The sequence below is a fragment of the Eptatretus burgeri genome, chromosome 9, assembly GCF_056783735.1.
Source record: "Eptatretus burgeri isolate ZD-2024b chromosome 9, Ebu_testis_v1, whole genome shotgun sequence".
NCBI lineage: Eukaryota > Metazoa > Chordata > Myxini > Myxiniformes > Myxinidae > Eptatretus > Eptatretus burgeri.
The window spans coordinates 88,984,966-89,011,291 of NC_140969.1; the positions used below are offsets into that span (position 1 = coordinate 88,984,966).

The 26,326-nt window shown below is 40.4% G+C and overlaps 1 protein-coding gene across 4 annotated transcripts in view; it reads right to left on the bottom strand.

Moving 5' to 3' along the window:
• LOC147020573 (focal adhesion kinase 1-like) overlaps positions 1-26,326 on the bottom strand; it is a 110,013-nt gene that overhangs the window by 51,159 nt on the left and 32,528 nt on the right. For all 4 annotated transcript variants that reach the window (XM_085896009.1, XM_085896008.1, XM_085896007.1 and 1 more), the window contains 11 exons: positions 24,649-24,706; positions 22,435-22,575; positions 18,589-18,666; positions 12,571-12,672; positions 10,546-10,663; positions 8,609-8,677; positions 7,222-7,319; positions 3,214-3,292; positions 2,874-2,974; positions 759-874; positions 260-360 (listed from right to left, as the gene is read on the bottom strand). In XM_085896009.1, the coding sequence (XP_085752135.1) occupies positions 260-360; positions 759-874; positions 2,874-2,974; positions 3,214-3,292; positions 7,222-7,319; positions 8,609-8,677; positions 10,546-10,663; positions 12,571-12,672; positions 18,589-18,666; positions 22,435-22,575; positions 24,649-24,706 (1,061 nt within the window). The remainder of the gene's footprint in view (positions 1-259; positions 361-758; positions 875-2,873; positions 2,975-3,213; positions 3,293-7,221; positions 7,320-8,608; positions 8,678-10,545; positions 10,664-12,570; positions 12,673-18,588; positions 18,667-22,434; positions 22,576-24,648; positions 24,707-26,326) is intronic.

Genomic DNA, 26,326 nt, shown 5'->3' on the forward strand with positions numbered 1-26,326 from the left:
ATTGACAAATGGCCTTTTTGGGATTCCCATCTGAACAATTAGCTCAGCTCATGATGCTGGAATCGCAGGTTCAAATCCCACTTGCTGTGTTGATTTGTCAAATATCATTGTCATTAATGTTAACATATACCGATGACTCCAACTATCCTTGTCTTCTGTGCAATACAATAGATGTACAAACTGCTTAATAAGCATTAATTATTGTATAAAACAAAGTGTATTATTGATGCAAAAAGTTACACAAATAGATATCTCCTGCCTGTACAACTTCCATGTGTATCGACAAAGCGGGCGAAGCCAAAACTTCCAAGTTTGATGCATTCTGGTGTGGCCACCAACATGCTTCTTGCTGTTACATCTCTGTAAGGGAGAGAGAGAGAGAGGAGAGGGGGAGAGAGAGAGGGGAGAGAGAGAGGGGAGAGATAGAGACAGAGATAGAGATAAAGAGAAGGAGAGGAAGGCAGAGATAGAGAGGGAGGAAGAGGGAAAGAAAGGAAGAGATATAGAGGAAGGGAGAGAGGGAGAGAGTCTGGAGTGAGGTTGCACGGAGTTAACATAAAAGACTGCGGGTGGTCAAATACTGGAGCAGACGCATCATCTTTGTGTCTGTTATTGTATGTCTCACTGACTGCTTGATAGTATGGCATGTGTCAATCCATTTTCTTATGAGTACAAGCCCGTCTGCCTATGTTGTTTCTCATAGAAGTCATCTACTTGCGTGTTGTTGCTTTCGGTGAATAAGGAAGGTAATCTCATACCGGTGGATAATTTTTTTGCTCTCAAGATAAGAGAATGCGACACTGATTTGCCAAATGTAGCGCAACAAGGTGAATGTTTCCAGATCTTGCTTGTGTTCCTCCAGGTATGCCTGCAGCTGGAAGACAAAGATTGACGTCGGTACAGTATCTGATCATCGAGTTAAAAGTACAGGATCAAGCAATTATTATGAAGGCTGTAAATGCATGAACAAAATTCTTCAATTCCGATAACAGAGACTACTCATTGCCATTTTCCCATCTTCCTCTCTCTACAGACAGACCGGATGGTCTGTGACGTTCACATCCTGTCGGTCAGCACCCATCAAGGAAAAGCCGATGTGACACGCAATTGCAATTCCTGATCCTGTAATACTGTCGAAGAGGTTTGCATTTGATAACGCGACACATTGTACCCCTAACTTCGTTCCCTGAAAGCTTCCAATGTGTCATTTATTTATTTATTTGACTTCTCATGTTGAAACTGAACAAATTAAAGTGGGATGAGTTAAGAATAGATCACAATAAGGGGAAGGTAGACATCTCCTTGGATTACAGAGATGATGATAATTACAAGAGCAACACATGTTTCGATCAATGTACGAACTGTACCGAGCAACACCGATTAAGGGTCTACTCCATCTGTATGGAATCCAGAACGAAAGCTCAGACCCAAACCCATGGACCCCAATTGCATGGTTCACCCTGTTGTGAAAAGAAACAACTGATAATAAACCACAGCATGAAACATTCAGCGCCTACCTACACGTATCGCTGGACAAAGAACGGACAGAATATGAAGCACATTCGTACATCGTAAGCATGTACAAGATTGTTGTTGAACGCTACGAATCCCAGGTACGATTCCAGATTGTCCAACTGAATGATGCAGCGTTACACTCACATATGCCCGTTTTGGATGGATGGCAATGTTACAATCATGCACACCCACTTGACAATAAAGTCGGTGGGAAAATTTGAGCAGTTTGTCGAGCTCGTGTCACCATCAGGGTCGTGTGAAATTTACACGAGTCATTGACTTGTTGAAAAGGCCTGCATCGCTCATAGGTAATTATTTTATTACGAATTAAAAACTAAAGCAGTGATTTCGATTTTTTTTTTTTTCTAATCGCCTCCTATCACTCTCCCACATCCTTTTCCAAATGATCCCCACAAATAAATACTTGTTAAATAATTGATATAAATGGTAAACATCACCATCACCAAGCCATCTGGTATATGACATTAACATGCATGTGCTCAGTGTGCTCAGGACACACACACACACACACACACACACACACACACACACACACACACACACACACACACACACACACACACACACACACACACACACCAAAAGTAAGTGTTGCAACAGATAAGATATTAAAGCAGTTGTCTTCTTAGTTTTTGTCAAGAATTAAAATGGATGAAAGTGTTGTTTGGTAGCTGCTGTCCCAAATTTTAAAAAAGAAGTTATTTCTGAAGTTTATACAACAACATTTGTATCATGAATTTTGTTTTCCTTTTACAACCGAGGTTACAATACAAAATCATTGTGAGTGGGTGATTGGACCGGGATTCAACTAAAAATTAATCTCACTGTTTGCATCACTGCCGAGGTATGGCTGCACCACGAATGCAGTGCCCATCCATGTTAGGACACAAATTTGGAATTTGTTCAGGATAATGGTGCAAAATTGTCTTCTCATTGACAGACAGCATTGGGGATACTTAACATCCATAATAATGCTAGCGGACGGGCCACCTGAACATCACATCCGATGGACGGTGCATCCATTGACAAGACGCCCGACTTGCAAAGCACCGATCAAAGTCTGTAGTTAGGTCAAGAAATGAACCCAGAATAGACAACTTAAAGGTAAGTGTGCTACCTATGCACCATCCGGATGGACGATGTAAACAGTAAATGTTAGCATCAATTTTTCTGAAATTCAATGTTCACAGTCAATTGGTTTGAGACATACTTGAGAAGTTCTACGAGGCACTTCTTTAACTCAATAACATATTCCCCAAATAGTGTTTTTATGAAATCCAAATCGTTTGTGTTGATGTGCTTTGTCAGGTTTTGTACAAAAGGCCACAACATTTCACCTGTCCTTCTTGGCAGAACTCGGTGACAATCCAGACAGGAAGCATAGAAATTGTACCAATAAGCATGAGGATATGAGGGTGATGAAGTTGTCGCATGATATCTGAGGTAAGGAGGTAGAGAAGATGAAGGAGGAACAAACCAAAAAGAAAAGGATGATTAGGTGTAGATGAATGATGATGATGATGATGACACGATGGAGTTAAAGATCAAAACATGAATGAGAGGCTGGAAGGAGTCATCAAGCTCGTAAGAGTATATTTCAATGATCACAATTTCATCAAATCATTGCTTTTTGACTACCAATAAATCAATTCAACATAAAATAAAATTAACGTGTACCAGCCTCTTGTAGCAATCGGTCATTGTTAGCTTGGTCTTTGTACTCCTTCACAGCTACGTCCTGTGGTTCACACTCATCCTGTAACAGAACACATTTTCTTTTAATGGCAACATCTAAAAGCACTGCCACAACCCCCTGTCAATACACGAAAACATTATTCTTCCAATAAACTGGAACACTATTCTTATACACTGGCAGATTTCCTTCCTAGAACTGAAACATTCGTCAAAAATAATAGAATGGTCCTCAAATAAAACGGACCATTCCAGCCGATGAATAGGGAAAAACCACATTCATCCCATAAACTGCAGCAATCATGAAATTAAATTAAACATTCCTGATATAAACCAAAACATCTCCAGATACCTTCACATTAATCCCGTAAACTGTAACAATCTCTAGATTAAATTAAACACTCCTGATATAAACCAAAACATCTCCAGATACCTTCACATTAATCTCGTAAACTGTAACAAACTTTAAATTAAATTAAACATTCCTGATATAAACCAAAACATCTCCAGATACCTTCACATTAATCCCGTAAACTGTAACAATCTTTAAATTAAATTAAACATTCCTGATATAAACCAAAATATCTCCAGATACCTTCACATTAATCTCGTAAACTGTAACAATCTTTAAATTAAATTAAACATTCCTGATATAAACCAAAACATCTCCAGATACCTTCACATTAATCTCGTAAACTGTAACAATCTTTAAATTGAATTAAACATTCCTGATATATACCAAAATATCTCCAGATACCTTCACATTAATCCCGTAAACTGTAACAATCTTTAAATTAAATTAAACATTCCTGATATAAACCAAAATATCTCCAGATACCTTCACATTAATCTCGTAAACTGTAACAATCTTTAAATTAAATTAAACATTCCTGATATAAACCAAAACATCTCCAGATACCTTCCCATTAATCCCGTAAACTGTAACAACCTCTAGATTAAATTAAACACTCCTGATATAAACCAAAACTTCTCCAGATACCTTCACATTAATCCCGTAAACTGTAACAATCTTTAAATTAAATTAAACATTCCTGATATAAACCAAAATATCTCCAGATACCTTCACATTAATCTCGTAAACTGTAACAAACTTTAAATTAAATTAAACATTCCTGATATAAACCAAAACATCTCCAGATACCTTCACATTAATCCCGTAAACTGTAACAATCTTTAAATTGAATGAAACATTCCTGATATAAACCAAAATATCTCCAGATACCTTCACATTAATCCCGTAAACTGTAACAATCTTTAAATTAAATTAAAGATTCCTGATATAAACCAAAATATCTCCAGATACCTTCACATTAATCCCGTAAACTGTAACAATCTTTAAATTAAATTAAACATTCCTGATATAAACCAAAACATCTCCAGATACCTTCACATTAATCCCGTAAACTGTAACAATTTTTAAATTAAATTAAACATTCCTGCTATAAACCAAAACATCGCCAGATACCTTCACATTAATCCTGTAAACTGTAACAATCTTTAAATTAAATTAAACATTCCTGATATAAACCAAAACATCTCCAGATACCTTCACATTAATCCCGTAAACTGTAACAATCTCTAAATTAAATAAAACATTCCTGATATAAACCAAAACATCTCCAGATGCCTTCACATTAATCCCATAAACTGTAACAATCTCTAAATTAAATTAAACACTCCTGATATAAACCAAAACATCTCCAGATACCTTCACATTAATCCTGTAAACTGTAACAATCTTTAAATTAAATTAAACATTCCTGATATAAACCAAAACATCTCCAGATGCCTTCACATTAATCCCATAAACTGTAACAATCTCTAAATTAAATTAAACCAAAAACTCTAAGTTTTAAATTGGTATCTTTAAATTAAATTAAACATTCCTGATATAAACCAAAACATCTCCATTCACCTTCACATTCATCCCATAAACTAAAAATTCTAAATTAAATTAAACCAAAATCTCTAAATTAAATTAAACTGATATAAACCAAAACATCTACAGATACCTTCACATTCATCCCATAAACTGTAACAATCTTCAAATTCAATTAAACATTCCTGATATAAACCAAAACATCTCCATTCACCTTAACATTCATCCCATAAACTGTAACAATCTTCAAATTAAATTAAACATTCCTGATATAAACCAAAACATCTACAGATACCTTCACATTCATCCCATAAACTGTAACAATCTTCAAATTCAATTAAACATTCCTGATATAAACCAAAACATCTCCATTCACCTTAACATTCATCCCATAAACTGTAACAATCTTCAAATTAAATTAAACATTCCTGATATAAACCAAAATATCTCCAGATACCTTCACATTAATCCCGTAAACTGTAACAATCTTTAAATTAAATTAAACATTCCTGATATAAAACAAAACATCTCCAGATACCTTCACATTAATCCCGTAAACTGTAACAATTTTTAAATTAAATTAAACATTCCTGCTATAAACCAAAACATCGCCAGATACCTTCACATTAATCCTGTAAACTGTAACAATCTTTAAATTAAATTAAACATTCCTGATATAAACCAAAACATCTCCATTCACCTTCACATTCATCCCATAAACTAAAAATTCTGAATTAAATTAAACCAAAATCTCTAAATTAAATTAAACTGATATAAACCAAAACATCTACAGATACCTTCACATTAATCCCGTAAACTGTAACAATCTTTAAATTAAATTAAACATTCCTGATATAAACCAAAATATCTCCAGATACCTTCACATTAATCCCGTAAACTGTAACAATCTTTAAATTAAATTAAACATTCCTGATATAAACCAAAACATCTCCAGATACCTTCACATTAATCCCGTAAACTGTAACAATCTTTAAATTAAATTAAACATTCCTGATATACACCAAAACATCTCCATTCACCTTCACATTCATCCCATAAACTGTAACAATCTTTAAATTAAATTAAACATTCCTGATATAAACCAAAATATCTCCAAATACCTTCACATTAATCTCGTAAACTGTAACAATCTTTAAATTAAATTAAACATTCCTGATATAAACCAAAATATCTCCAGATACCTTCACATTAATCCCATAAACTGTAACAATCTTTAAATTAAATTAAACATTCCTGATATAAACCAAAATATCTCCAGATACCTTCACATTAATCCCGTAAACTGTAACAATCTTTAAATTAAATTAAACATTCCTGATATAAACCAAAACATCTACACATACCTTCACATTAATCCCGTAAACTGCAACAATCTTTAAATTAAATTAAACATTCCTGATATAAACCAAAACATCTCCATTCACCTTCACATTCATCCCATAAACTGTAACAATCTTTAAATTAAATTAAACATTCCTGATATAAACCAAAACATCTCCAGATACCTTCACATTAATCCCATAAACTGTAACAATCTTTAAATTAAATGAAACATTCCTGATATAAACCAAAACATCTCCAGATACCTTCACATTAATCCCATAAACTGTAACAATCTTTAAATTAAATTAAACATTCCTGATATAAACCAAAACATCTCCAGTAACCTTCACATTAATCCCGTAAACTGTAACAATCTTTAAATTAAATTAAATATTCCTGATATAAACCAAAACATCTCCAGATACCTTCACATTAATCCCGTAAACTGTAACAATCTTTAAATTAAATTAAACATTCCTGATATAAACCAAAACATCTACATTCACCTTCACATTCATCCCATAAACTGTAACAATCTTTAAATGAATTTGAACATTCCTAATATAAAGCAGATCTCCTAAGCACTCTGTCACAACGTGAAACATTTCCTGATAAAATAGCATATTTCCAAGTTTAAATTGAACATTTACTCCTATAACAAACACAATCCATGCTAGAAAATAGCCAAAAAACAAAAAAAAAATCATCCAACGCAAAATTTGTTTTTGATTGTGCATGTGCAGCCTCACCTTTTCCCGGTAAAGAGCATGCATTACATCACAGAACTTTCCGTTGTGAAGGCTGTATCCCATCTTGATGCTCTGCCTGTCCAGCTCCATTGTCGAACCTGTAGTTGGCATAGATGTCAATGCAGCAATAACAACGTAATCAACGTGTGATTTAAATCACCTCCATTATAATAAAAAAAAAACAATACACAATATATTGTTTGATAAAACATTGCAAATTGAAAACAGTGTTTGGAAAAACAATTTTCTATTCAAACTATAATGCATTTAGTTTAAAAAACAATTATGGGGCTGGCAGGATAGCACAGATGTGGCCTACTCGCATTTGAGCTGTCTCATCTGGGTTCGATTCCAGACCCAACAATAATGATCACTTTGGATGCTTCACAGGCAAGTCGTTGCATTTTAGCCAATGTACTGGCTGCTGGTGGATGTTAAATGTCCCACGATATATTCTGAGGAAGAGTAATGAGTTATCGGGGGTGCCCTGTCCAAATTCCAAATCCTCACCATCCTATCTCTGGTAAGGCAATGGCAAACCACTCAATATAATATTTGCCGTGAGACTGCTTCAGTATGACTGACACCCGGAAAAGGTAAGGACTTGTCATAATCTTTAATTAATATTTCGTTTTAGTGAATGTTCTAAAGGAAGAGATGCAATCTTATAAGCAGTCCAACCACAGAGGCTAATGGTCGGAATGATGCAATTGTGGGAATGTCCAATCAGAAATGCTTCCTGAGTGAATGATGGAGGTAACAGTTAACTAATGCTAGACATGTTGCTCCTCCTTTCCCAGCAATGGATGGAGGATTTAAATCTCAAACAAGAGGTCCAAACAAGAGGTTATAATTACATTTCCATCCTTGCCTCACAGATTTCTTTCACGTAGATATGCAAACAATGGGTTATCCAAGCCCCCCCCCCGCCCAACACCCCAACCCCCATCTCTGCCCCACCAAATGTCAGTATTATGAAAACTATCTTATGGTTATCCTCTTGGGATAACCCTAACTCGTATCACTTTGTGTCCCTGATTACACCCATGGATGTGCTTAGAGGTGATTTATTTAAGGTAAACCAATCTATGCAGCCCTGTTACTCTCACACCCTTACAAAGTAGTAGTTGGTATTTGTTTTACTCTGCATCTCATCTGGTTTTATCACTCTGCTCTCAACTTTTCCACCCATCTCAAGTCCCATCGTGCATGTAGTATTTACTGATTGACGAAACCACTTCGTATCTGCACCTCGATGTCTAATCTTGCTTCTTGTTCTCCTTTTATAACCAATTTGTAGAATCGTTCCCGATGCCCATCAAATCATTTTGATTACTAGAATCAGAAAGGGTAAAGAGAGAGATATTTATATGACTTGTGAAAGTACCAGGAACACATCTGTAAGTTTCATCAAAATTCTGCTCCACCATAACCTCTGCATAGTCACTGTTGTCATCTGCAAAATAACAATAGGGTGGGGGGGGGGGGTAGAGGGTGGGATCATTTATGGCCACAGGGTAGTTTCACAAGTGTTAGATGACGCTATCCATTCCCTATTTGTTTTCAGCCAATACAGAGAGCAACACCAACATTAAAAAAGCATGTCTGGAATTTTGGGCAAAGAAGTTCAGAGAGAGAGAGGGATGGATGGATGGAAGCAGGTATGGAATTGGAAAAGTGTGTAAATATATTGCTCTGTATTGAGGATAAAGGTCCAAGACAGTATGTATTTGGGTTGATGTTTAATGGAGGACTTCTGTCCGAGTCTCGGACTTTAAAAGTCTGAGAGAATGGTGCGGAGATTGATCACTTACCTCTGAGCCGTCTGGTCAGGGTTTGATTCCCGACCCGACTATAAACTGTAGTATTGGTGCTTCACTGGCAAAGGTGGTTGCATCACAAAGTGTGCTGTCCCTCAAGTGGCCATTAAGCTGGGGACTCGTCTGCTAGCATTAGTTGATGAACATTAAAGATTCCATGTGGTGTTCTTCGCAGAGAATATGCGAGTTATCAATTGCACCCTGAACACATTCCTACTTCCTGCACTAAACTATGGCTAGCAAGTGATTTGGTTTCCTTGAGTATTATACTTTACACCAGATTACAGTTAGTACTTGCTATCCCAGAGCGTGGTTGCCATGCAGGCCACAACTCCCACAGTCAACAAATTCCCACACCCAGGTGTCACATGACAAAGAAAGGTCAACTGTAATAACGACGACGACACTTCTTTCATTAACCTGGTGCTCAACTACCAATGGCCTTCCTCAATGGGGTTGAATTATGGTGACAGGACTCAAGGAACGTGTTAGAGCCATGAATTCATCACAATAAACAAACAAATCCTCTGCTCTGTTCCATTTTTTGAAGATTCAATTATATAATCTAAGCAAGTCTCTGATATGTGCTCTAACTATATCCTCTACTTCATTATGAGACCATGGTGGCATTGCCTGAACTTCATCTTCTTCTTGGATATCTAAACCATCCATCCATCCATTGGGACCATACTCTGTGCAGAACGTTGGTGCTGCCTAAGCAGTCTCCTTGGCTATTGGGCAAATCCTGGACTTTAAACTCTGACACAGGATACCAGCAAATTGGCACTCATTTTGCCAACCTCAGAAGGATTACAGGCAGAGTCAAGCCCACCTGGTATTAATTCAACAGCCAAGGGGGTTTTGAAATCAGGATCCTAGGATCCCAAGCCCACCACCCTAACCATTAAGCAAATACCAGGCATATCGAAACAATCTGTTCCTACTTTCACCTTAATTTCCATGTAGCCGATGATGGTGGACCAAATGTGGCTTTAACTGTTCATACAGCAGACAGGATATTGCGACCGAGTCTATCCAGATTCATTGACGACCTCTGGTTTGTCTGCTCTGAGATTTGCTCAGACACAAGAAACACGAGGCAAGAACAGTAAAACAGAGTGACAGTTGACACTCAGATGCATTTGTGGGGAAGTAATCTGAATTAGGGGTGAAGAACAATCCATCCATGCCACATCAGAAACTGGAAAACCAAAGAGCAACTGAACAATCAAGTTGAAGATGGAAAATATTAACAAGCTAAAACATGACAATATTACTTATTTGGGCCTTCGAGGGAAGCAGCGTTTTCACTGCTTTTGTACACCATATACGGAAATGTGAAGATGAGGACATTTTGTCCATATAGGTAGGGATGAATCTCTGCAATATCAAAGCTCAGCGCTAAAAGTCCCAACACACAAGATCAATGGAAATAGATATCTTACTCAAACAGATTGTTATGGAGGATGGTAAAGTAATGGAAATAAAAACTATGGTTTCTTACCCACTGGTTTTTGGAAAATGCAGGAATAGTTGAGTCCTTGGTGCATGCGGACAAAGCCATCAATGAGGTTCGCCAAGTCCAATCCATCACTGTCCTCAACCATTGTCAGCAATACAGGCTGCCAAAATAGCCACAAAATCGTAACATAAACCACATAGTAAGGGCATGATGGGTTTAAAGTGAAAATTCAGATTAGATAGGGAACACAAAAAGTTATTCAGGTTCGGCACCGTAAGGATTTGCATATTGTTAGATGTGTACAGGGTGGATGTAAAGACTTTTGGCTATGTCATGGTTTGGAATTGGGACAATGTTATGTTATTTTCAATCCCATTCTTCCCTCCAGGCCTTCAAAACAGCTGTTCACCACCACCTCTTATCATCCCCCATCCATACTCATGTTATTTTCTACCCTCATTCACCCTCCCCAAGCCTACCCCTTCCTTTCCAAGTTATTGTGTCCCCTCTCCCTCAATTTATTTTTCATTTTTCTTTCCATTTGTGTTTCATCCCTCGTTTCATCATTCCTCTTCTTGCTCTGTTTAAGTTTACATAAAAATAAATAAAGTTTGCTCATTGAAGATGGTTGCTTAATAGTTCATAATAGATCTAGCAGGATAAAATAGTTTGGCTAATACAAGAGAATTAAGGAAATGAAAAGTAGTAAAGAGGGTTGATGAAGCAAATAATTTTTTAAAAGGTATGAGATGATAAAGGCTGCTAAGGAAGTAAATAGTTGTAAGTAAAGGTAAAGAACCTTCATCACATCAGACTCAGTGGTGTAATGGTAAGACGAGTACATCCCCTCTGAGTCTGGGAGGTCGGCGGTTTGAACCCTGGCCGAGTCATACCCAAGGCTATTAAAATGATTTGTGCTGCTTCCTTGCTTGATACTCAGCATTTAAAAAGGATAGAACATGAACAAATAACCATAAGTTGGCAACCATTGTGCAGCCTTTGACGGGCTGGCCTCCTCCTGCATTGGAGGTTCCTTGAAGGGAACTCATTATACAGGCAGGTGAGGGTATCTGCAGATTACAATTCCAAATTCAAACCAGAAAAATCGCATGTCTTGTCTTGCTTGTCTTGTGAAAATGAATGAAAAAAAAATGTCTTGAACATCAGAGATGGGGAATCCCCCGCCATTGAAAAATAATTGAAATCAAATAAGCGGTTTTCCATTTATTACAAAAACTTTTTTTTCAAGATAGCCGCCCCAGTCGGCCATCTTGGATCCGGCCACGCCCAAAATCAATAGGGTTCTTCCTTTTCAGGTGGTACATGTGTGACCCAAATTTCAAATCGATATGGCGAACAGTTTGAGTTATCGCACTCACAGCTATAAATGTTAACGCCCAGCCAGCAAGACGGACGGACGGACGGATGGACGGACGGACAACAATATCCCCCTTCCGCCACGTGACGGGGGATAAAAAAAATCAAATGGGATACAACGATGCGATTCTTGCTGCATGCGAAAGAACATTTCTCAAAGTTTTGTCATTTCTTTCACTTCCAGATGTCTCCTGTGACACATGACATCACATTTGCTGCAAATGGCATCTCCACATGAAAAGGCGCAGTGTGTTGCCTGGTTCATCAACACCAAATCCTTCAGGATGACCCATGGAAGAACAGGATGGCAGCCACCATCGAGAAAAATGATTCGTGAGTGGAACAAAAAGTTTATGCAGACTGGTAGGTAGCATCCTGAAGAGGGAGGGGACAGGCCTGCCAAGCACAAGAGGTAAGGATGTTGAACACATTCATGAGTCGTTTGAGTGCAGTCCCCATAAGTCCATTCAGATTTGGATGATGATCTTTGCAAACCTTCATAATAAAACTTTGAGACATGTTCTTTCACAAGCAGTAAACTGCATCAATGTATCTCATTTAATTATTATTTTTATTACGATTTGAATTTGGAACGGTAATTTGTGGACAACCTGTATAATGCTTTCAGTAAAAATGGTCAAATTAGTTAGCCTGGGAAGAGAGGTGAAAGAAGTGAATAAATGGTCAAACCTTCAACATCCCTCGGGCATTGAGCTCCAACAATGTTCCATTTGTCGATTCAGAGAACACGATGCTATTAATGTCACCAAACTCGACCAGGAGTGAAAGTTTCTGGAAAAACAAAAGCGAACACATTCATGTCTGCAATGTTGAGTCCAAGCAGCACGACGTTGTATGTGAAGTAGTGATGTGGCATCTCACAATCAGCCAAAGTGTCAACTCTATTATAAAGCACTTTATAATTTCATTTGACTCTTTAAATACAGGACTTTTGAAATGACATAATCTGCTCCTGAATGCTTGGCACGCATGCGCAGAAACCCCTGGAACAGTGGTCATCGGGACAGGGAACGTATATCGTGCATGCCGGATGAGGGTTTTTGTTTTTTTTGTATAGTCAGGACTCATAGAAGAGCTTGAACACTAAATATATCAGGATGCAACAGAACAAAGGGACAGTAGAGTGAAGGGGAGAAACATCAACAGGGGAGTTGAAGAACAAAATGGAGGCAGACTTGGACAAATAATGGGTGTGAGGAGAAATGGGGGGCAGGAAAAAATGATTGGGCTGGAGAGGATGGACACAGAAGGAAATTCTCAGGAAGAAAAACTGGAAATTTAGAAGCATGTGGGCTTGAGTTGGGTGGGGGGCTGCAGGGGTTAACGAGGGCATAAAAGATCATGGTTTTGGATTGGGGATGATCTGAGATGGTGGTGAACAGCTGTCTTGAAGATCTGCAGGGAAGAATGAGATTGAAAAGATTGTGGAAGTTGGTTCCGCAGGCAAGGGGAAAAAAAGAGGAACAAATGAGTGGAAGTGACCAGTGATCATGGAATTTGAGAGTTTCACGATAAGGGGATTGATGGTGGACTGTGCGCGCCCTGCAGAAACCTGGAGGGGACACAGCACGGAAAGAGCAGAGGGTGCAAGACCATAAATGAGGTGGTAGAAGACAGTGAGATCACAAACCTGTCTGTGATGGGAAACTGATAGGCCCATAGACTCAGCTTCGGCACAGGAGATTCCAATTATCTTGAAGGCCTTGGTTTCCACAGCATCAAGCTGAGCAAGGTGTGAAGGCAGGGGAGCCTCTCAGAGACGAGAGCAGTATGACCTCTTCAAACTGTACTGCTCAAGATTCCCATATTTAACATTCTAAGACAAAGATCATGGGACGGGTGGAAGAAATTTTGGTTGAAGGAATGGACGTCATGCTGTAGGTTTGCAAAGCATTTCCATGAGAGACAGGTTTGCAAACTGTATTGTGAATATGAAGAAGAGAAGAATTTATCGTCATAAGGAAGAGCACGTGGCGTACTCATGCCGGAGAAATAAGGAAAGCGAAGCACTTTTATATGTTTTTTTAAGCTTTTACAGAAAGAAGGAAGAAGTGTATTTTTCCATGGAGATATTTAGAAAAGGGAGGGGTGAAGAGGTAAAGGAAGTGCAAGTAGAAGGCAGATATGAGATCATGTTTTGGAGTGAAAAAGTTTTTTGGGGGGTTTTTTTGAAGCGAGGGAGAATAAGATAACGTTGAACGGGCAGATAGGACAAAACTTTTATGGAAAAAAAAAAAGAAACAATGACAAATAACCTCAAAACCGAGACAATTTCGCTCCTGGCTACGCAAGGAGTAGGCCGAGTAGACACGAAAAGCTAATTCAACAATATTGACCAGTGCCACGATTTTTCACAGAAAAATGTCGATGACAAAACAAACAGCACAGGGATGATAATACGACAGAAAAACAGGAGGGAGGTGGACGGAACAGCCGTAGATTTGGCTCACACATGGAGCAACCGCGAACTGGAAGCAAAGTTCTTAGGAGATTGTCAAAAGTCTTGTAACCTAAAATAGCTCAAAAAGCTTCTAAAATATGCAAAAAATATTTGTAAAAGTACGTGAGATAAATGGGTGTGCCTCTGCACAACGAAAGATTTGGAGAATTTACTGATCAACTCGCCCAAAAAGTTGATATCTTACAGCCCGTACTGCAAGTACACTCGACGACGTGGGCCCGTGCGAGGTCTGTTGATGGGCTGTGGACGGTGCATTCTACCCAACCTCTCCAATCATTGCTGTTGGTTGGTAAGTGGACTTTGAACCTCGCGGTATTACTTCGTGTGAACATGGCAGGCTTGGTGATTTATTTAATGGGAATCTGCAATTGGAAATACGATGCAGTCATTACCAACACTTTGGAAGATTTCCCAGAGGGAGACACCATATCTGGTTTGGTTTCTTCTTAACACTGATACAAAGGTCCTATATGGAGCTTGTCAATGTACAGGGTAAGTATAAAATGATGATATTTTCTATTAACAGTGTTTGGAAGGAGGGATGACGGTGGTAAGTGGAGTGAGAGTCAGAGTTGTACGGGCTGTGAGTTCCGTGATAAATATATGTTGTTACGAATTCCCGCCCGCCGGCGTGCGGACAGCCGCTTTTAGCCGAATCACGGCCGTACGCCCACCGGATGGACAATTCAGTCGTGACTTTCCGGAACAATGCCGAAAACCAGTCACGGGTGTGCTCCAAGCACACCACAACCTTGTCCGCACTCTACCCGCGCTACAGGGTCCGATCGCCAAATAATCGATTTACCGAATTATTCGCGCGGGTAGATTACCAAGAGATTGTACCTCAGCGAGCCCTGCTTGGACACGAGCCGCTTAAGCAGCTCGCTCCGTTTTGGGATAACCGAGCGGGGTATTATCGCGAGGCCTCGCTGGACCCGATTCTATTATCGGATATTTACAAGCCCACTGTATTCCGAGGGCAAGATGGCAGTTCAATTGGGGAAAATGACGCGACGAACAGGTCAACATTTAAAGAAGCACATTTATTTCCAAACAACACATAAGCACGTAAGCAGTCATGCAATGAATGGGGGAAGCACGCATGCAATTATACAGCCAAACACAATGCAAAGGAACGAGCTAACACCGTCTATCTATTATGTACAGTCACTTATACAGTTTTACTTGACGGACTCGGCGCCACAACTTCCATTCAAAGAAAAGCAAGGAAAAACCCCCTCAAAGACAAGGGGGTAGACTGGACCTCTCAGGGTCTTTATCAACCTGGAGCTTTGAGGACCGAAGGAGCTCCAAGAGGCCGCGCAGGTTACCTTCCTCGCTGGGGCGACCCACGACGTTCCGTCCCCACGGCAGCTAGCGTAACCGCGGCTCGGCCGTGGCCTGGTGATTCGGTTCCCAGCCAGGAATGCCTGAGAGGAACGAACGGGTCTTCGCTCTTTTTGAGTTGATGCTCTCTTTAAGAACCCATCCCTCCCTCAGCGATGCTCGGACCGTTCCGAAGCCTGATCACCTCAGACCGTTTGGTGCTGGTTGACGAGCTCTCTTCGGCTCGCACATGAACACGCAGCTCCGCGCGGCACAGCAGGCTTGGTCGTCCTCGCATCTCCTCCGCTCTCTTCAGCTTCTCCACGGATTGCAGGCTTTAGGCTCCAGTCACTCCGAACCCCGACAGACACTCCACCGACTGACTTCGGACTGGCGCTCCGCTCGCCCTTTTATAGGGCCCGAGAGATGAGATCTGATCTCTGCACTCTCAACTCTGACCCCTACTGGCTCCGCCCCTCTCGCTCTCTTGATCCGAATCTCGGACGAAGCTTGCACAGAGCGGACGTGCGTGAGATCAGACTCGCGTGGCGAGCGGACGTGCGCGAGATCACCGACTCGCGCGGTGAGCGGACCCCCGCGTCTGCCTGCAGCGATACCGTTCGATGCGGACTCGCCGTGGCTGGTGCAAAGATGGCGTTGCTTCGGAGATGAAGGTGAGGCGATGTTGTTCGTGTTGATCTATTGGGGGAGATGTGGATTATGGGATGGTGAGGAGATGTCGTTCTTGTGAAGGCGGTTGTGGAGAGGGTGGTTGGTGGTTGGCATAGTGGAGAAGGTGGTTGGTGGTTGGCATTGTGGAGAAGGTGGTTGTCGAGAGCGATGTTGGTGGTGGAGGTGGTTGTGGAGAGGGTGGCTGGTGGTTGGCATGGTGGAATAGGTGGATGGTGGTTGACATTGTGGTTGGTCCAAAATAACGATAGTAAAAGAAAAACACTATCTCAAAGATCACAGCCCAGATCACATGAATAATTCCAATTAGACAATGGTGGGGAAATCTATCTGAACACAAACTTATCGGCATAACTGATCCAAGGACCTATATGGTGCTCTGCGAATTTCCACAGCCGTAACAATATATATCTATATTATAATACCAAGCTTGCACACTAAAAACTCGGCTCGCCGTCACACGATCCCTATGAAATTGTTGTGGCACTTAGCGGACATGCCGACAATGTTTGGGAAGTGTTGGCGTTCCATAGTACCACTTGCATTTTGCACAATGCGTATTTTTGTCATTCCCCGTGTACGGTATGTCGTCTGCTACCAGCTATGTTGTACTGCTATGCCGTGCATGTGCACGGGTATCGCTAGTATTATTTAGTTCCGGGGCCACAATATAAATATGAGAATTTTGCATCTATTGGTGAAAGGAGAAGCGTGTGTGTGTGTGTGTGTGTGTGTGTGTGTGTGTGTGTGTGTGTGTGTGTGTGTGTGTGTGTGTGTGTGTGTGTGTGTGTGTGTGTGTGTGTGTGTGTGTGTGTGTGTGTGTGTGTGTGTGTGTGTTTTATATCCACTCCCACCGCTCCTTGCACAAACAGGAAAAGGTATGAACTCGACACCTCTCTGATTGAAGGACATTTCGAATGTTTCTATATTTCCATGAGTTCGATTTTCATTCAGGAACAGAACAATTATGGTTAACAATTTTGAAAAATTGCCACTCTTTTGTCGAAATGTTGAAAATTATGTTAAAAAATAACCCCAAGAGGGAGTGCCGGTCATCTCCGCAGAGGTCGAAAGTCAGTAACTCTGTGCCAGACTGGAATAGGGGCAGTTCATAAAGTACGTACACTCTACTTCCGGGTTTCAAAACCACGCACCCCCCTCTGTATGCAGGCTAGTGACCACCCACCCACCCCCCTCATACATCGCTAATCGCTTGCAAAGCCAGCAGTTCCTTATGAAACGATGTTTGTAAGCCATGACGATGCAGTCCCTAGCGGTGTAATTTACCTTTTTCTTTTAATATCACAGCATGTCATTTATGAAAATATAAGTACAAATTGACATTCAAAACAATGTTAATGTCATAAATGAAAGTAAGTGTGCATATAAACTGTGTTCCATTGTTTTAGTTAAATATGACAAAAGCTTCAAATGTAATATTTGTCTCGGAGAGTTCCGGTTCTTAATTTTTTAATACTTGTTTTTTTTGTATGTACGTACTTTATGAACGACCCATACGGGAATCAGAACGAAGTTTGAATGGCAATAAAATCGGAACGAGAACAAATTTCCAAAAAATGGCTCGTGTTGTTCTCGATAATAGTCCGTAGTATCTGAATCACTAATAACATTTGATCTCTCTTGATAAATGAGGGAGGAGATACGATTTGAAATCAACGATTTTTGCAACTTTGACAGCCTCGTGACCTTGACCTCGACCTTGGACGACCTTGAAAGTTATATCGTTGTGCATGTCTCATCGACCTCTATCCATTCCACTATTGGTTATTTGTCTCCACTCGGTTTGATTGTGGACGGACGGACGGACGTACATACGGACGGACAGACTTCGAGACTGGGGCTATTAGGTCATCTCTACTGAGATGATAGAGATGACCTAAAAAGACAATTTGAATTACAGATTCTGTGCTGGCAATGGCAGGTTAAAGTGCCTGGCGATCAGACTCAGGTCACTGTAAACACACACACACACACACACACACACACACACACACACACACACACACACACACACACACACACACACACACACACACACACACACACACACACACACACACACACACACTGCATGTGCAAAAGACCTCGTTAGCATTCATACATCATTTGAAAGTCCTGAATTGCACAATTGGTTGCGCGTTGTCTGTGTTGTATTTCGGTATGTGAATCCGACACACGCATCTCCTCACCATCTGCGATTTGTCTGCACTGGAGCTCACATTGACATCTGGCCCCACGACAACATACATCTTGACCTGCCGGTTGTCCTACGGGATAAAAAAAAAGAAGTGAGACAGTTACTTCTTCGATGCAATACAATCCATATCGTGTTGCTTTAACTTTAATATGGCATTCCGAATAGTATCTGGCGAACAATAATGGCCAAGATTTGATGATTTCTACAATTGTCACCCTCACGATTCCCTCACCTCGCTCAGAAAGTCCACATTGGAGGTAGTCACTGAGCTACCTGTATGGAAGATCTACCCATCATCGACTCCAGCTCCACCTTTGTGTGCTTTCTGCATGTAAGGTTAGCATGTTCAGCTTGGTTTATTGCAAACATTTTGAAAGCCAGATATCCCACCACCAGTGTACCTATTCAACTATTCTTATCACACATGCTTTGACATTCTTTTGTACTACGGCATTGACTTTCCTTCAAGACCGTCATGAAAAAAACCTCTCTCTGCTACTCTACCATTCATGCGGGACCATAAAACCATATCTTAGTACAGATGGGGTTTCAGAGATAATAAATAAAAATTAACTTTCACCCTTTAAAAATCGTGCAAATAAATTATTGAATATCAGCTGCTTTTTTGTTTGTATCGTTTTCTCACCTGCGTTGCAAAGTAGAGCGACCTGATTTGTGATGCTTTAAAAGGCGGTGTATCATTGGAAATGCTGTTTGATAGGGTGATGTGAATACAGCGGAAATGTTGAAAAATAATAATAAAAGTATTGAATATAGCCTTGCATTTAATCGATATGAGAAACATCATTGAATGAGACTCGCCATAATTATAAGTGAAAAACATGGAGGAAATTGAAACCGGCCCATCTAACCTCACAGTACTCAACCATATCACACTGTTTGAAACTGGCTCATCTATCCTCACCGTACTCAATCATATCACACTGTTTGAAACCGGCCCATCTATCCTCACCGTACTCAATCATATCACACTGTTTGAAACCGGCTCATCTATCCTCACCTCACTCAAGCATATCACACTGTTTGAAACTGGCTCATCTATCCTCATCTCACTGAACGATATCACACTGTTTGAAACTGGCCTATCTATCCTCATCTCACTCAAAAATATCATACTGTTTGAAACCAGCCCATCTATCCTCACCTTAATCAACTATATCATACTGTTTGCAGATTGGCCTTGATTCGTGGTATCCCCTGTAGGACAATTGTTGACAGCTGGAAGGACGCCCGCAGGCAAGTGTGGACAGACAGACACAGACACGCAGAGACCGAGTACCTTTTATATTACAGATTCCCAAGTACTGAAGCATATCAAAGTCCATGTTATTTTTTAAATTTTTTCCCATCACTGGGGATGGATGCTTTTGCTCGCTTTTCCAATTACTTTAGATGGGTACTCTTTCTAGTCTATTGATAATGGAGGAATCTGCCTTCCTTTCCCCTTTCCCTGACATATAAGTTTCACATATGCCTTGTCCCTTCTTTTCTCTTACTTTGATCTCACATTCACCTTTCTCTCGTCTTCCAACCCTTCCATCTCTCTTAAATTTTCCTCTTTCTTTTCTAAATGTAATCCCCCAGCCTATTCCCATTCCCAGAGTGGCTTGGTCGTGGAGTGGAGAAAGCCTTATTGCATTGCCCTCACTGGGATGGTTTTGATTCCCATGGCTGTTCAGAGACCTGGTCCAGAGAGGGGATAATCACCATTGGGTGGGTATATTTTACTTACGAAAAAAAAACACCACTATTGTGCTCCATTAACTTTGACAAGGTTAGGAGACCACCAACACCACTTAACCCCCAACTATTGTGCCTGTATACCAAAGTAATAAATGACCCCTCAGGGTACCTTGCAGGGCGACTTTGTTCCACCTGAAATTGCCATCTCCAGTGAAACAATTTGTTTCACTTCATCTACAGCTTTCTAATCAATACCTCAGGCTTCGACGGACAGAGTTATGTGGGAAGGAAACTACCTCCACACAACTTACCTTTTCCACCTTTGCTCTGTGACCATCTTCTAGAAGAAATCTCTTGAGCTTCCGCATGTCAGCATGAGACACTGACTGTCCTGGACAAATCACGTCTTCAAGATAGCATATAAACGCTACATGTCGGTCAAATGGAGATAATTGTACGACGTTGAGCTGTTCGATTCCCAAATGAACAACTCAAAATTAGGTGGTGACCCTGCGTCATACTTTTCACACTTGAAAATGGTGGAAGCTAAAGTATGCACAGAGTATGATTGGTATGATGCAACAAAATTAGCAATACATAAGGCCTGTACATTTCCCTCTCATAAAAATGTTAGGTTATGAACAAAGTCAAAAACTACCACCAGGCCTTGCACATATTATGTTTCTCATCAACGAGCCCTCCAAATTTTTTTTGTCCCATCCGCCAGCATGAGTCCCAATAATCTGTACACATTTATTAATTACATCGATACATGTCGACATTCACGAGTCTAAACTTCCTACTCACCACCTCTCTGTTTTTTTTTCCTCTGTCTTTTACCCTGCTTATGGAACCATCTTCCTTTATCGTCTGTCTAATCCCTCTTCCCTGCAGTCTTTAATGTCGGCGGTTACCTCCGCCACCTTATGTTTTCACTCCTGTATGTCTGTCTGCCTGTGACCAGGATATCTCAAAAAGTTGTGGACAGATTCGGACAAAACTTAGACGGGTTTGGTGTGTGACAAGGAAGAATAGATTCGATTTTGGTGAAGATCCAGATACTATAATTTTTAAAGTGATACTTCATCATTGATAGACGGGGCCAAAAACAACATACACTGAACTGTCAGACCCCGCTATTCACAGACTCTGCGTATTCGCGGTTGATAAGATGTGACCACCTTCTACATTCATGGCCCTGTGCTTCACGTATTGGTGGTTTTGTTTCATGTTTACACAGTGCGTATTTGCGTTTTTGTTTGTGGTTTCACAGGCGCATTTGCGGGATTTTTGATTTTTACTTTTGAACCAAGAACCACCGGGAACCTATCCCCCTTTTTCTCATAGAGACAATGCCCCAACATTTGCGGTATTTTTCAGGAACGTATGCCCCATGAATAGCGGGGTCCAACAATATAGCATGATATCTCAAAACGTTGTGGACAGGTGATAACAAAACTTGGTGGATGAGTTGGGAGTTGGGTAGGTGGCAAGAACAAGCCGATTAGATTTTGGTTCAGGTACACAGATGCAGATCCGGCCTTTCAGCGGGATACAAAACATAATCTGTTAAGTCTAGCGGAGGTATGCGCTCTGCCAAGTACCGTTCTCGTTCACTGTGATGTTATCATATTTGTTCATCTCAACATTATATGTTCACTCTGTTCTCTAGCAGTCTGGCGGGCTGATGACAGGATAGCCTTGACGGACACACACTAACCTCTGAGCTGTGTATCCTGGGTTTGAATCTCAGCCCAGCTACAAACAGTCATCCTGGTGTTTCGCATGCAAGGCGAGGCATCAATGTGTTCCGTCCCTTGGATGGATGTTAAACTGGGAGTCCCATCTGCCAGCATGAGTTGGTGGACGTTAAAGAACCAATGGTATCCTTCACGAAGAGTAGGTGAAATATCGCCAGCATCCTGAACAAATTACAAATTCCTGCTCCAACATACGAGGGCATATCCATACCTCAGCAGTCATGCAACCAGCAAGCTGCATGCAGAATTAAATCCCAGTCCAATTTTCATTCACTAACAACGTCTGGAGATCATATATCCACTGTCAATAAGCTCTTAAATCATGGAATTATTCTCTAAAAAGTAATAGAATTTAGGAAACGGAGCCATTTTACTCCAAGATAGCAGCTGTAGGTCTTGCGGTGGAAGAGCAGGCATCTTTGTAGGCGTTCCAGCGATCCAAGCATGCATTGCATCGGGTTGAAAGAGTCAAAATATCGCCCCACTTGTTCCATATGCTTCCGTAGGAGTTTTGGCTGTATTCAAGTACACACACAAACATACACACAGACAGTAAGGTTTTCACAATAATGTGCCTTTGTAATTGCATATTCTCACAGGAAGAAAGAGAAAGGGGAGTTTAAAAAGAGCATGGCACATGCAAAACAAATTACATCAAATAGGAGAATAATACCGAAAATATTTGTTCAAAGGAATGAGAACATGAAACTGTAAAAATACAACAAAACCAGTGGTAGTGCAGAAGTTATGGTGCAGACAAATAACAGTGACTGTACAAATAATCGTAGTATCAATAGCAATTCTTGCTCCTCTATGAGCCGAGACTGTATACAAAATTAATTTCTTTCACATTTCTCAATTTTCTGAAGTTGCTGCCTGAGCGAAGAAAGCACCAATCTACATTATCCTATTCATGTCTCAAAATTGGGGAAAAAAAACTTCCTTTACAGGGTTTTAATTTTCTCCCTCTGTCTTAATAGTTGCCAAGTTAGCAAACTTTGAAATGTTCTGTGGATGTGTCATGGAATTTTCATGAAACAAGGCACAAACTTTCCTTTGTGGAGTTCTTTTCAACCTGCTGGAGTCAAACTCCAACTCACATTTTGAGTGGATCTTCATGAGGTCATCGTTCCACATATCATGCTAAGCTTTTAAAGGCCATTGCTCAAATACACAGTACCAGCAGAATCCATTCCATGCTGAGAACGGCCAGTGAGCCAGAAATGCATCCATGGATTGATTCCCTTCCCAAGAGGTGGGCTGGCATTGCTAAAATATATATATATATATATATATATATATATATATATATATATATATATATATATATATATATATATATATATATATATATATATATATATATAAAAGCTGGCTGATTGATACTGTAGGTAGCAGCAAACACACTGCTTATTTGCAGTGGGGGTGTCCTGTGTCTTTCACGCACTGCAACTAAAAGCCAGAGGTAGCTTTCTCAACTGTAGCATCACATACTGTGTGTGCGTGTGCGTGTGCACGTATATACATCTCAAACCCCCTAACTTGAGGCAGCAAGACACAGGTCACGTCCCATAACAGCAAATGCTGTAAGACATGTTTGTAACAAGTGCCGTCTGCCATACAAACACATTGTCTTTGCCCTGCTGATCACCAGTTAGGAGGTGGGGTTGCAGTCACAAGGGATAAATTAAACAAAAGGAGCAACTCTGACCCTAAATGCGACATGACACTGATATCATGCACATAAATATGCCAACTCAACACCTCCAAACTAGGACGGCATCTGTGTAGCACTCAGGTCTTTGAAGACTGAGAATTATGGTAACAAATAAAAGAAAGCAGAGCTGCCTATCCACATTTGGCCATTACTACAGGCTCGTCAGGATGACATACTGCCAAAATGTTTATTTGTGACCATGCTAAGTTGGTTAAAATTTGAACCCCCTAATTTGATGAACAGCAAACACTGCATATGTACATATACTGTATACTCGTACAGTCAGCCCAAAAGGGCTAGTTTCACGTAATTGGGTCGTTTCAATGAAAATAACTCAGTTTAGTTGGGACAGATCATTTTGAAATGTTACTTCCTGCTCAGTTCCAGTGGAAGGCGACTCTGTGTTCAAAACATAGGACTTATGTTCCTTTGTTCTCTAACAACATCTCAAGTCAATTATGCTCCTGTAATTTTTGCCATTTTGCAATCCCTGCATTAATTGATCCATTGGGCCTTTTACTTGATGGTCACTCCACCCCTGTACATGGAACTTGACCAGGGTTCAAACACACAATGATTTCCTCTCTTTGGAAGACACCAAGCATGAGATATTTTACATTCACTATTTAAATTCAAATAGGACGAGAGAGTGTGGTGGAGCAGATGAATGGATTTAAAGATGGTGAAGGTTATTTTTAGAAAAAGGATGCACTCATGGTACAAAAACAAGGAGAGATTAAGAGTGCAACTGAGAAGTCATGATATCATGCAATGCACTCGATCAGTTATGGTCTCAAATAGAGGAGGAAACCAGTTATGGTCTCATTATCCATTTTTGAGAAAGTCATTAGATTTGACAAAGGAGAGCCACCTTCATCTGAACCATGAGCAGTGGGGGCAGTACCCTGGTCAGCCCGCCAGCTTCCTTCCTGAAATGCACACACGTGGTTACCAAAGGAATGGTTAAATTACTGCATGAACACTGAATGGTGAAATAATTTCTACATTTTGCAAAAGGAGTGCAAGCTAGTTCAGCAGAGCAGATGTTGAGGATATATAAGAACATTGATGCCACAAGGCACAGTTAAGGTTAGACTTAGGGTAAGCCAGGAAGCAGCAAGTTGCAGATAGGTGTTACGCCTAACTTTTGGAGAAGGTGTTACACCTGACTGTTACGCCTGACTTGCCATCCAACTGGAGGAGAAGTTCAAATTGAAAAGGGTACACGATGTAAAAAAAAAAAAAAAGGAAGAAAGAGGGAGGGCAATGGGGAAAGAATTCTGGGATATATAGATTGAGGGGCACGTGCTTTCAAAATGAAAAACACAGTTTCGGTATTCAGCTTTGACGTGTGCAGCATCTCTGACTGTGGATCCATCCAATCCTTGGTGAGTGAAGTTAGAGTAAATACCGCAGGCTGTCTTGACAAGTGCTGGTGGCTTTTGGTGGATGGAGACAGGGATGAGAATTAACTTGCCTTTCACTCCCTTTGTTGTACAGCATTATGTTTACTCCTCTTTGTTGCAGTAAAAAAAACCCTCACCACATATTCCCTTTAATTTCAGACTCTCTTGTCCTTCCTTTCCCCTTGCACTCTCTCCCTTCCCTCTACTTCCTCCCACCACCTAACCCCCTCCTCCCTGTTTCACTTTTCACTCATCCTAGTGCAATCATCCTGATCCATCATGTAATTCCATCCAATGTTCCATTTCTTGTGTCATCACAACTCCATGAAAGTGTGTACCAAAACCAGTAGCCTCGTGACCAACCTTATTGTCAATCACTGTGCCCTCTCCATGTAGCCAACGATGCCCGACTGGCTCTCACTCTACACCCAGCCAGTTGTACCAACACGATAATCAGTCAGTCTGGAATAGTTGGCCACCTGGGTTCTTGATAATCTGAAACTTCTTTCTTTAGTTCATTGTTGATACAAGACATTTGCCAACTAACATTCACAGGTACAAACTCATGAAGATTAGCTTGTTAGATAATCTCATCCATTGCCATATGATTTAAGGTAGTGGTTGGGTAAGTAAGTTTGGTAGCAGAAATTTTGGCAGAGGTCCAGCCAATTGTAAGGCAAATTTATCCCAGTGACTGCAGTATATCTGATGTTGATTAGCACTCTTCATAGGCACAGCACTTATTTCATTGTTAAATCAGAACTGAATTGACAGTTCATTGTGTAAAGTCCAGTCTTGGACAGTATGCTGCCTGCCTATGGTGAGAACAGATGTTGGTTCCTACCGACCACGAGTGTGAGCCTTCCAAGGTCAAGTGATTAATGCACTTACTTATTAAAAACGATATTTTCAACTGGGTTAGAGGACTTAAATTTTATTAATGGCGCCGATAAAAAAAAAGAAGCTTTAACAGATCAAAGTTATTTAAACAAAACACTGTCATCCTCACAAAAAAAAAACAAGCTAAAAAGACAAGGAGACAAGAGGGACACAAAATGATTTGTGAAATAAATACATGAGGTTATGGCATGTAGAGCATATCATTTGGCCAACCGTATCACGTTATATGCAGGTGGGGTGCTT